Below are 12,708 nucleotides of genomic sequence, written 5' to 3'. Positions count from 1 at the left end.
ACTGAGACGTGTGTTGTGGCGAGTAATGCAGTGTCAAACAGTTTCTCTGCTGACCTGATCTGACTCGCGTTGCCTGTGAGGCTGTCGCTGCCTGGCTGCAAATCTTGCCTATTATTGTTATTATTTGCTCTGGCTTTGCAGGGGGTGCTGCCTCCCTTTCTCTTCACCGGTTGCCCGGCCAACTGTGCCGAGGGCATGGTGGCAATAGACCGTGCAATTGTAAAACTTTCTCACACTCCGCTCCAAGAGGCACACAGGTATTGCGGCAGGTTCTCTCGCAGTCATGCCGTTACGCAATTTAAAAAAAAAAATGACAGCAGTGAGTCACAAGTTGCAACGTCTCCTGCTCCACCAGACAGTAATGTGGTGTTCACGTGGTGGTTGAATAAAGATAAAGAAAAAACAGCGCTTGGCAAATATCAATGTAATTGAAATCAGTTTGAGTCTGCGGGCACGTGAGATCTAGTGAATCATTTCCTGACTGTCAGACATTGCTACTGCCACAAGATTGTTGTCTTTGATTCGCCCAGGTGAGTTTCTGCCAAATTCTGACAAATTGTACATGATCCAAGTGTTTGCTCACAAGCCAACAAATGTAAGCAAAGATTCAGAGCGGCACGGTGGCATGGTGATTAGCACTGCTGCCTCACGGTGCCAGGGACCCGGGTTCAATTCCAGCCTCAGGCTCTCTGGAGTTTGCATTTCTCCCCATGCCTACGTGGGTTTGCACCGGTTGCTCTCGTTTCCTCCTTCGAAGATTTGATTTTGATCTGATTTATTAAAATAATATACAGTGAAAAGTATTATTTCTTGCACACTGCGCAGACAAAGCATATCGTTCATAGAGAAGGAAAGGAGAGGGTGCAGAATGTAGTGATAGAGCCATAACTAGAGTGGAGAGACAGATTAACTCAATCCAAGGTAAGTCCGTTCAAAAGTCTGACAGCGGCAGGGAAGGTGCTGTTCTTGAGTCGGTTGGTACGTGACCTCAGACTTTTGTATCTTTTTCCCGACGGAAGAAGGTGGAAGAGAGAATGTGTGGCTTAGGTGGATTGGCCGTGCTAAATTACCCCTTTGTGTCATGGGGGACTAACAAGGTAAATTTGCAGGGATATGGTCTGGGTGGGATTGTTATCATTGCAGGCTTGATGGGCTGAGCAGCCTCCTTCTCTACTATAGGGATTCTATGATTCAGATCCTGAGTTTTTCAATATTAACTAGTTGAGGCAGTGGTTGGCTGGGAGCCTCTCACACCCAGAAGTGTCCGACTGTCTGATTCCCAGGCTGTCGCTATGTTAAAGTTTAATTATTAGTGTCACAAGTTGGCTTACGTTCACACTGCAATGAGGTTACTGTGAAAATTCCCTAGTCGCCGCACTCCGGTGTTGTTTGGGTACATTGAGGGGGAGTTTAGCACGGCCAATGCTACAGCAGGTCTTTCGGACTGTGGGGGGAAGCTGGAGCACCTGGAGGAAACCCATGCAGACCTGGGGAGAATGTGCAGACTCCACACTGACAGTGACCCAAGCCAGGAATCGAATCCGGCTCCCTGATGCTGTGAGCCAGCAATGCTAACCACTGTGCCACCGTGCTGCCCTGGCTGATGAGAGGCAAGCTGATAGTTTGCCCCTGCAGTTGACCACCACACCCGTGAGTTGGCGAGATTGCCTGGGTTCCCCTTTCTGGTTGCTACTTGTTCAGGAAGTTCAGTGAAAACACAGCTGAACGGCCCGTGATGGTTAGTGTCCTCTACTCGCCATCGATGGCTAAGCGGGAGTGAAGAGCTTGTCGTATGAGGAACGGTTGAGGACTCTTGGTCTGTACTCGTTGGAGTTTAGAAGCACGGGGAGGATCTAATTGAAATTTAGAGGATACGGCGTGGCCTGGATAGAGTGGATGTGGAGAGGATGTTTCCACCAGTAGAAAAAACTAGAACCAGAGGGCACAACCTCAGGCTAAAGGGACGATCCGTTAAAACAGAGATGAGGAGGAATTTCTTCGGCTATAGAGTGGTGAATCCATGGAACTCTTTGCCAGAGAAGGCTGTGGAGGCCAGGTCATGAGTGTCTTTAAGACAGAGATAGATAGTTTCTTGAATAATAAGGGGATCAGGGGTTATGAGGAAAAGGCAGGAGAATGGAGATGAGAAAAATATCAGCCATGATTGAATGGCAGAGCAGACTCCATGTCTACTGGCCTTACGGGAGGAGCACTGAAGACCGATTGACAACCGTGGGACCCGTACCTTGGCAAGAAGTCAATAAAGTCAGAGGGGTGATCAGTTGGAGCATTTGCAATGTCAGAGTTGGGAGACAAATAGCTGGCCTCAAGATAGGGAGCAGCTGTAAAAGGGAGTAATTCTGAATTGTGCAACCGGTTTACAATTTATATTAACAACATGGACTTTTGAAACAGGCACAGCAGTTCTAAGCGTGCTTCCGGGGGAGTAGTTGAAGCAAATAATATTGGATAAACACATGGGTGAGAATGCAGTAGAGGGTTGTTTTGATAGATGAGGAAGAATGGGAGAAAGCTGAAGTGGAATGTTAGTGTCAACATGGACTAGATGGGCTGAATTTATAATTTATAAATCTCTGGAATTCTCTGCCCGTTGAAGTGGTGGAGGCTGCCTCGCTAAATATTTTTAAGACGCGGGTTGATGGGTTTTTGATAAGCGAGGGGATTAAGGGTTATGGGGAGAGGGCGGGAATGTGGAACTGAGCCACGACAGATCAGCCATGATCTTATTGAATGGCGGGGCAGGCTCGAAGGGCTGGATGGCCTACTCCTGCTCCTATTTCTTATGTTCTTATTGTGGCCCGTTTCCACGCTGTATCCTCTCTGCTGTTAAAAATAACATGGCCGTTGTTGAAACTTCAATCCAAACACAAAACTGATATGGCATTTTGGTGACACGTCAGACGGTGCCTTGCACCTCACTGTAAAATAGCAGTTTCCAATCAATCTTTGTCATTGTAAGGAATTACGGCATTACCTGTAACTTGTGAGTTTTGCCCTTTCTGTAAATTGACGGTAGAATGAAAATGTAATCTTTTATTCCAGAGACTGAATTAGGTGTTTAGAATCCAGGCTTGAGTAAATTAAGACAATCTCACATTCCTTGGTTTTGTTTATTTTATTAAACTATTCTTTCAAATATTAGAGTCACTGTAAATCTCCATTTTATTTTTTAAATGAAATTTGTGGTGCAAAATGAATACTTTGAAGACTTTCTGGTTTAGCGCTATACTTCTCCAGCCTTTTGACGGGCAGTATGTTAACACGTCAGAATCATACAATCCCTACAGTGCAGAAAGAGGCCATTTGGCCCATCGAGTCTGCACCGGCCACAATCCCACCCGGGCCCTGTCCTCTGCCACTGCACATATTTACCCTGTCTGTTCTCTTGACACCTAAGGGTCAATTTATCACACCTAACCTGCGCACCTTTGGATTGCGGGAGCAAAATTTAGCGCCCGGAGGAAACCCACGCAGACACGGGGAGAATGTGCAAACTCCACACAGCCGAGTGACCCGAGGCCAGAATCGAACCTGGGTCCCTGGTGCTGTGAGGAGGCAGCGCTAACTACTGTGCCGCCGTGCTGCCCCATAACACTGGAAGCACCGTGTGGTGTATGGCAGTGGGTTTTCCATTTTCTCGAGCTCCATTTGCCAGATTTAGTCCGGTATTCTGGCTGGCTGTTCTCCCCAGTGGGGTTGCAAGCCTTGGTGAGAGAACTCTGCACTTGCCCTACCTAGCAGCCAACTCTGAGCGGTGTTGGATAATAGACCCCAAAGTGAATGATAGGGAAGCATATGTGGAGTAGGTTTATTGCTGTCTTAACTTGACCTGTACAATGTTTCTGCTACATAGAAAATACATAACAGCAATAAGAATAGCCGCTTAACAACAACAAAATCAGGATTGATCTAAAACGGCTAAAATTCTAAGATTGATCCAAAATGGCATTGGTTACATGATTAGTGTGGCTAATGGTTCATATGTACAGTCACCATAGCCTCTATCTTGGTTACACATTTTGCAGCACTGTAAAGGGATTATGTGGAACCTGGGTAACTAACCTCACAACACCCAGGTTAAAGTCCAACAGGTTTACGTGGCACGAACTTTCGGAGCGCTGCTCCTTCCTCAAGTGAGTCACTTCACCACTCACCTGAGGAAGGAGCAGCACTCCGAAAGCTCCTGCGACCAAATAAACCTGTTGGGCTTTCACCTGGCGTCGTGAGACTACTTACTGTGTCCACCCCCCCGTCCAACGCCGGCATCTCCACATTCTGCGTGACTAACTGAATGTGCGTGACTCAGTGGTCGATAAACATGCCCAGCTCTTTCTTAAAAGTAACACTGAAGAGCAGGAATCAAAAGACGTTTTTACAAAGTTGTAACGCACAGTCCAGCGTCCGAGTCCCGGATTGTATCTCATCATCGTTTTCCTGCTTCTGGCTGCAACGTGTACGTGGGGTGAAGAGAGGAGAGTCACGGCTGCCGATGTTTGGACTGCGTGTTGCGGCCTTTTCGCCCTCTTTTCTTACTCTGTTTCCGACCTTTCTTGGGTTTGCCTTGAGTACATTGGCTCATTCTGTTTGGATCGTGCCGGATGCTGTAACAGGGGAAGAGAAACACTGACAGGTGAATTGGAGTTTGCGCGTTCTGCCATCAGCTGCTCGCGTTTCGTGAGAACTGCTGAAAGATTTAATCATTTCGAAGGTGTGTGAGTGTGAAATGCAGAGCAGGATTTTTTTCACCGTTGCCTTGAATCCCTACAGTGCAGAAGGAGGCCATTCGGCTCATCAAGTCTGCCCCGACTGCAGTCCCACCCAGGCCCTATTCCCATGACCCCACATATTTACCCTGCTAATCCCCCTGAAACTGGAGTCAATTTATCATGGCCAATCAACCAAACCCACACACCTTTGCCCTTCCAAGATTGTTTTGTTCAAAATCACTGCAATTTCAGCCTATTTGTCTCTCCTTTTTTTTGCCAATCCACATACTTTCCCTGACAACATGGAGAGATGGAGAGATTAACTAAAGCATTAAAGCTCCTCTGCAAATATTTGACATTTAAATCTAATCCACAAATCTGCGCTGGACAAGCTGACGTTTTTCTGGAATAAGATGGAGGAAGCGTCATCAGTGTGGTTTCAGCTGCCTTCCATCTAGAAGCCCTCTCTGGAAAGTGTGCACACGTCTGCAGATTTGCATAGTGGCACAGTGCTTAACACTGATGCCTCGCGGCTCCAGGGACCCAGGTTCGATTCCAGCCTTGGGTGAGTGTGTCTGTGTGGAGTTTGCACGTTCTCCCTTGTAACCGTGTGGGTTTCCTCCAGGTGCTCTGGTTTCCTCCCACAGACCAAAGATACGCAGGTTAAGTGGAAATGCCCCTTAGTGTCCAAAGATGTACAAGTTAGGTGGACCAGACATGGTAAATATGTGGGGTTATGGGGAGTGGGCGGGAGGGTGGTGAGCCTGGGCAAGATGCTCTTTCAGAGAGAGTGGATTCAGTGGGCTGAGTGGCCTCCTTCTGCACTGGAGAGATTCTGTGGTTCTGTGGATTCTGGGCGAGGACAGTTCTGGGTTTGCAGAGCTGCCTTGGTTGAATAACACGTTTATGCTCGCTGTCTGAGGATCATAATGGGTGAATGCCAAGACAGATGATAACTGGGACTGGAAGACACTCCAACATGAATCAGCTCCCTCAGGGAAGAACGGGTGAGAAGTTGGAAACGAAAATAGCTGAGTCACAAGATTCAACAGCTGCAAACAGGACATTTCTGTTCTCTGGTGAACTAAGATGGGTTTAGTTGGCTGCAAAGCCAAAATGCCGTTATTACTTTCCCAGCGAGGAAATTGCACCTCGAAGCGGGAGGGGAAATTTTCCAATAGGGTACTCCGGGCTTGGGAATCTTGCCCCGGAGAGAGTGGATATCAGGGAATCACGCGTTCCCCAAGATCTCCTGCCCATTATAGTTTACAATTAGAATCATAGAATCCTGGCGGTGCAGAAGGAGGCCTTTCGGCCCCTTCAAGACTGCACCGACTCTCTGTCAGAGCATTTTATCCAGGCCCACACCCCCCCTCCACCCTATCGATTACAGTCATGGCGTTCACCTGATGAAGGAGCAGCACTCTGAGAGCTCGTGATTCCAAATAAACCTGTTGGACTTTGACCTGACGTTGCGAGACTTCTTACTGTCGCCCATCCCAGTCCAACGCCTGCATCTCCACATCAGGGTATTCATGGCCAGCCATTGTGCACAGAGCAAATTTGCTCCCAAAATGGGAAGGAATTAACCACCATTGCTTCGCAGACAACACACATGGACGAAGCTGGCAAAAGCAGAAGGAAGCTCTGCGGTGGTGAAGCTTCTTCAAAACGGGACAATCACTCATCCAGTAACTCAAGACATTTTCTGAATGAAAGCAGTCAGCTTGTTGGGTTTTCTTTCTTGGCTGCCTGTCATTCAAACTGGGGTCTTCTGGGTGCAAGACCAGAGCTTATTTATCAGTCACAAGTAGGCTTACATTAACACTGCAATGAAGTTACTGTGAAGATCCTCTAGTCGCCACACTCTGGCGCCTGTTCGGGAACACTGAGGGAGAATTTAGCACAGCTAATGCACCTAACTAGTGCATCTTTCAGACCATGGGAGGGAACTGGAGCACCCGGAGGAAACCCAGGCAGACGTGGGGGAGAATGCCCAGGCTCTGCACAGACAGTGACCCAAGTCAGGAATCGAACCTGGGTCCCTGGCGCTGTGAGGCAGCAGCGCTAACCACTGTGCCACCAAGCAGCCGCACCGCTTAAAATCGGTTCCATTCCGGATTAATGGGGAAATTTGTTTCCTAAATCCTGCAGTTGCTGACTGATGAAGTTGTTCACAAGCTTCCCGGGAGATCTTTCTCCTTGCCTGTCAGTGTATATTTTGGATGTGGTGGCTGAGCAAGCTACCTCGCAATCCATTCACGCAAAAAAAAAATCTCCTATCACATCTGAAACAAACATCCGGCAAATTTAATCTTCCGTTCAACCGTATTCTGCCGTTACAGAAACAAACTTTGAGAAGGCCTTTTTAAACACAAGCAGATATTCTGCCTTGCACATGTTATAAATTAGAGGAATTGTTTAAGGGCTATTTATTAGTAATAAGTTGGCTTACGTTCATGCTGCAATGAAATTACTGTGAAAATCCCCTAGTCGCCCCACTCCGGCGCCTGCTCAGATACACTGAGGGAGAATTTAGCAGTGCAGAAGGAGACAATTTGGCCCATCGAATCTATACCGACAACAATCCCACCCAGCCTCTGCCCTTGTAAACCCATGTATTTACCCTGCTAAATCCTCCTGACACTAAGGGACAATTTAGCATGGTCACTGCACCTAACCAGAACGTCTTCGGACTGTGGGAGGAAACCCGAGCAGACACGGGGAGAACATGCAAACTCCACACGGGCCGTGACCCAAGCCGAAAATCGAACCCGGGTCCCTGGCGCTATGCGGCAGCAGTGCTAACCACTGAGCCACCCATAATATTGTGCTCCTTTTGCACATTCTTCCCGTACCTCGGACAATAACGGTTTACTTTTCAGACAAACATATAGTCGCAGAACCTCCCCAAAACGTCCCAAAGTGTTTCAAGATGACAGAACAATTTTGAAGTGTTGTTACTTGTGTGCAGGAATGTTGATGGTCAATTTGGCCCACAAACATTCGTGAAATAATTCACCCACCCCCTGCTTTGCGTTACGCAACTGTGTGAGGAATGTTGGTCAGGACATTAGCTTAACCAGCTGTTTTTTGCTTTTTTCATTGGCACTCCTCAGCTGGGATTTTCCAGCCATGCTTGCCTGGAAACCGGAAAATCCCACCTGAGGTCAGCAAATCTTTCCATGGTCCACCCCTCACCTGCTCTGATTCTTGTGGCGGACGGAGTGGTAAAATTCGCCCCCTCTTTTCTATTATTCATTCATGGGGCATGGGTGTCGCTGGCTGGCCAGCATTTATTGCCCGTCCCGAGTTACTCGAAGGCGGTTGAGAGTCAACCATATTGGACATTTATGATTATGTGGCTGTGTGTGTAACTCCTCAGTAATGCCCTGAAGAATCAGCTGAGGTTATTTAAAAACCGTGTGCAAATGTACATCCTGAAACACTAAATTGTTTGGTGTGAGTATGGTCCAAGTTGCCTGTTCCAAATAGTTTTTCCGGACACCCTGTTTAGGTGTAGATGTGAAAGCTGCTGTCGCCTTTCAGTTTAATGTACTGGAGGGACTAAACCCTCTGTGACATCCTGCTCTCCCCCTAGGGAGGAAGAATCAATCGCTAGGGGGCATAGGTTTAAGGTGCGAAGGGCAAGGTTTAAAGGAGATATACAAGGCAGATTTTTTTTACACAGAGAGTAGCGGGTGCCTGGAGCTCGTTGCCGGGGGAGGTAGTGGAAGCGGATACGGTAGTGACTTTTAAGGGGCACTTTGACGACTACATGATTAGGATGGGAATAGAAAGATATGGTCCCCCGGAAGGGTTGGGGGTTTTAGTTACATCGGGCAGCGTGGTTGGTGCAGGCTTGGAGGGCCGAAGGGCCTGTTCCTGTGCTGTAATTTTCATTATTCTTCGACAGTTGAGAGTGAACCACGTTGCTGTGGCTATGGGATCACGTGTAGGTCAGACCAGGTAAGGATGGCAGATTTCCTTCCCTAAAGGACATTAGTGAGCCAGATGGATTTTTCTGACAATTGACAATGGTTTCATGGTCATTAGTAGATCCTTAGTTCCAGATAATTTTACTGAATTCGGTTTCTACCAACTGCCGTGGCGGGATTTGAACCCAGGTCCCCAGAACATTAGCTGAGTTTCTGGATTAATAGTCTAGCGGTAATGCCGCTAGTCCATTGCTTCCTAAGAAAGAGGCTTTTGTTTTAACCACAGGTGCAGGCTGGGTACATTCCAACAAGAGAAGCCGGAAGAACCAAAGTCAGGACTCCTTGCATGATGAAGGAGACCGAGATTGTGATAAAAGAAAAAACAAAGAGGGTGTATAGTGCGTGTGAGGTGCATTCCTCAAGTAAGAGGACCAGACCGAATACAGTGGGTCGAGAGAGAATGTGAGAGTGGCATCTCAAAAGGTTTTCCAGTTCTTACGAAATGTGAGCTCTTCTTTGCTGATTGCTAGAGGCACGGGTTTGATTCCCAGCTTGGGTCACTCCCTATGCGATGCCTGCACATTCTCCCCGTGTCTGCATGGGTTTCCTCCAAAAGACGTGCTGCTTAGTAGGTGCATTGGCCGTGCTAAATTCCCCCCTCGGTGTTACCCGAGGTGCCAGAGTGTGGCGACTAGGGGGTTTTTGCAGTAAATTCGTTGCAGTGTTAATGTAAGCCCACTCTGACAGTAAATAAATAAACTTTAAAACTTTCTGTCCCCCCAACAATGTCATTCTTTCACAGCCTGATTCCTGTGTCGATTTCTCTGTCCACAGTGTGGCACTGTTAGTCAGCAAGCTTTTCGAAGTTTTGTGCCAGCATTTGTGAAAAGTTTGTGTAAGTCTTTGACAAGATTTGTTATCACAATGAGTGGCTTGTGCTTCACTGCAAAGCATCGTATGTAAACAATCTGTGCTGTGATGGGACAGCATATTCCAGCTTCAGGCATACAAATGCAGCTGTATATAGAGGGGATGTTGTGGACAAACTGCCTCTCTCTCTACATGACATGGAGATGCTGGCGTTGGATTAGGGGAAGCACAGTAAGAAGTCTCACAACACCAGGTTAAAGTCCAACAGATGTATTTGGCAGCACAAGCCACAAGCTTGTGAAGAAGCGCTGCCCCTCCCCATGCAGGCAATAAACCTCCTGGCTCAAATAGCTGACATTAATGCCAAGTTAATAAAGCTGGTTTTGCTCTCTTAAAAGTGTTGTTCCAGTTTGAATATGTGCGTATCCATAGCCTCAAAACAGCTTTGCCTTGTACAGAAGGAACATAAGGAGTGGGGAGGAGATAGAAAAGACGGCAGCTGCAGCCGCCACCACCCCGCCACACCACCCCCCAACCCATTTACCGGTGCTCTCTGTGATTTCATTTGCTTGATATGCACCATTTGGACATGATGGGATTGTGAGGGAAATGATGCACAGCTCCCTGTTTTCCCTGCCTGGACTGTACCAACTCATTACCCAAGGCAAAAGGACGTTGGGTGGGATCTGCCCAGAGGTGGAAAAGTTGCTGCAGCCCCCCTACATACACCACCCCCCTCCCCCCCGCCCCCAGCTCCACTCTGTGGTATTGCCAGGAGGAAGCGATTGAGAGTGAGCAGGTGAGGGCAAACCTCCAGTGCTGCCGCCTTGATCAGTGAATTGGCAGCACCTCTGAGAGAAGCAGTAAGCGACAGGCATGGCCACATCCATTTCGAAGGGTGGCAGAGAGGTTTAGTTTGTTGTAGCCCAAGGAGAGGGTCGGCGAAGAACACATTCTTCTCTGTTGCCGTCAGACTTTTGCATGGACCTACCTCACATTAAGTCGATCTTCCTCTACACCCTAGCTATGACTGTAACACTACATTCTGCACTCTCTCCTTTCCTTCTCTATGAACAGTATTCTTTGTCTTTATAGCACACAAGAAACAATACTTTTCACTGTATCCCGATACATGTGACAATAATAACTCAAGTCAAAAGATGCAAGGGTGGGAGAGTGGGTTGCGTGTGGTGAAGAGATCTTATTCTCTCCTCCCTCTGCAGCTCTTCTGCCTTTAGTTCTCTGATCTCCCAGGCATCATTTCCTGTCCGACTGCTAGCGAGGTGAACAGATGTTGTTGTTGCAGGCTCAAAGGGCTGAATGGCCTCCTTCTGCACTGGAGACTCTATGATTCTTTCTAATCACAAAACACAGTGGCGCAGTGCCTCTGCTGCTTCACAGCGCCAAGGACCTGGGTTTGATTCCAGCCTCGGGAGACTGTGGAGTTTGTACATTCTCCCCGTGTCTGCGTGGGTTTCCTCCAGGTGCTCCGGTTTCCTTCCACAGTCCAAAGATGTACGGGTTAGATTGATTGGCCATGGCAAATTGACCCTAGTGTCAGGGGGATTAGCCGGGTAAATATGTGGGGTTATGGGAATAGAACCTGGGTCGGATTATGATTGGTGCACACTCGATGGGCCGAATGGCCTCTTTCCGCGGTTTAGGGATTCTATGGATTTAAGTGGCGGTGCTAAATTAAGTGGCCATGCTAAATTGTCCCTTAGTGTCTTGGGGTGCATAGGTCAGTGGGATAAATATGTGGGATTACAGGGATAGGCCTGGGTTGGATTGTTGTCAGTGCAGATTTGATGGGCTGAATGGCCTCCTTCTGCACTGGAGGGATTCTGTGAAATTCTATGTTTCTATTAAATAAGTGCTGTGGAGGGAAAATACGTCAGAGGATTTAGCCCTTTGGCTGAAACAATTAATCCTCCCACACGCCCATCCTTCAGCTTAACGCTCAGGCTCAATCCTGATAGCCCTATCAATCATTCACTGCACCCTTTACCCTCCCTTGTCAGGAATCTGGGTATTTCCAGGCTATTTTCTCTCTTGTTGAGTATATTTATCAAGATAATTGTCATTGTAAAATTCACAATCAGTCAACCAGCCCTGAATGAAATGTTTATTTACGTTGCAAATGCAAGTTCATGCAGTGTGAGATGCAGGATATTTATTGAACTTGTCCTTATCTTATCCTTCCTTAGTTCATGCAATAAATTGCACAATCAAAAAAGAAAAAGCCCCTTGAGTAGACTTGGAAAGTACTTGGTAACCCTTTCAATGCCATTTTTGTTGCTTCAAAGGAATATAGAAACCCTACAGTGCAGAATAAGACCATGCAGTCCATTGAGCCTGCACCAACAACAATCCCACCCCAGGCCCTATCCCCATAACCCCACATATTCACTTGGCTAATCCCCTTGACTCTTAAGGGTCAATTTAGCACGGCCAATCCACCTAACCCAAACTTCTTTGGACTGTGGGAGGAAACCGGAGCGCCCAGAGGAAACCCACGCAGACACGGGGAGAATGTCCAGACTCCACACAGACAGTCACCCGAGGCGGGAATCGAACCTGGCCTCCCTGGCGCGGTGCGGCAGCAGTGCTAACCACTGTGCCGCGCACGTACAAGGTTACCGGACAAACCGTGATGTGAATTGGGATGAATGCATTATCAGAATGCAGGTAAAATCAGATCCCTCTAAATTGCACTCTTCCATGGGAATAAAAATATTCTGAGAAAAACCCTGGCTCTCAGCCTGGCTTATTCTTCGCGTTGGTATGTTTACTAGTCCAGTGGTCTGTGACTAGGGATCCAATGATAGGAGTGTTTGAGAGTTTAAATCCCAAATTGGATTTAATACATCTGAGAATTTGAGAGCTGGAAAATGATCAGGGAAACTGCTGACTCGCGATTTAACATTTTAAACATGGTGACCCGTTCACGCCACCCACCCCCCCCACCCCCCCCCCACCCCCCCCCCCCCCCCCCCCTCAATTTTTCACACTCCCAGCCACATTTGTGCAATTTCCCCTCTCTAATTTAACCATCCCAAGGAGAACTGTCTCTGCTTTGGTCTGGAAACATTTTGAGCCTGACCTCCCTCATTGCCTTGTTTCGTGTTAGCGTTGCTATAGTACAAATCTAACTTGTCGTGCCAATGTGTCCT

At 47.6% G+C, this 12,708-nt stretch overlaps 2 protein-coding genes across 7 annotated transcripts in view; one reads left to right on the top strand and one right to left on the bottom strand.

Moving 5' to 3' along the window:
• The window catches only part of rassf4a (Ras association domain family member 4a), a 244,262-nt gene that overhangs the window by 26,676 nt on the left and 204,878 nt on the right, over window positions 1-12,708 (top strand). The gene's annotated exons all lie outside the window — the stretch shown is intronic.
• The window catches only part of LOC145360373 (C-X-C motif chemokine 5-like), a 28,292-nt gene continuing 18,705 nt past the window's right edge, over window positions 3,122-12,708 (bottom strand). The window contains exon 5 of the mRNA XM_080215555.1: window positions 3,122-4,622. Coding sequence (XP_080071681.1) covers window positions 4,499-4,622 — 124 coding nt within the window. The 3' untranslated portion in view covers window positions 3,122-4,498. The remainder of the gene's footprint in view (window positions 4,623-12,708) is intronic.

This window comes from Carcharhinus amblyrhynchos, chromosome 31, assembly GCF_965287045.1.
Source record: "Carcharhinus amblyrhynchos chromosome 31, sCarAmb.v2.hapA, whole genome shotgun sequence".
NCBI classification, from domain to species: domain Eukaryota; kingdom Metazoa; phylum Chordata; class Chondrichthyes; order Carcharhiniformes; family Carcharhinidae; genus Carcharhinus; species Carcharhinus amblyrhynchos.
The sequence above is the reverse complement of the archived record's forward strand: the minus strand, read 5'-3'. Positions and strand labels throughout refer to the sequence as shown.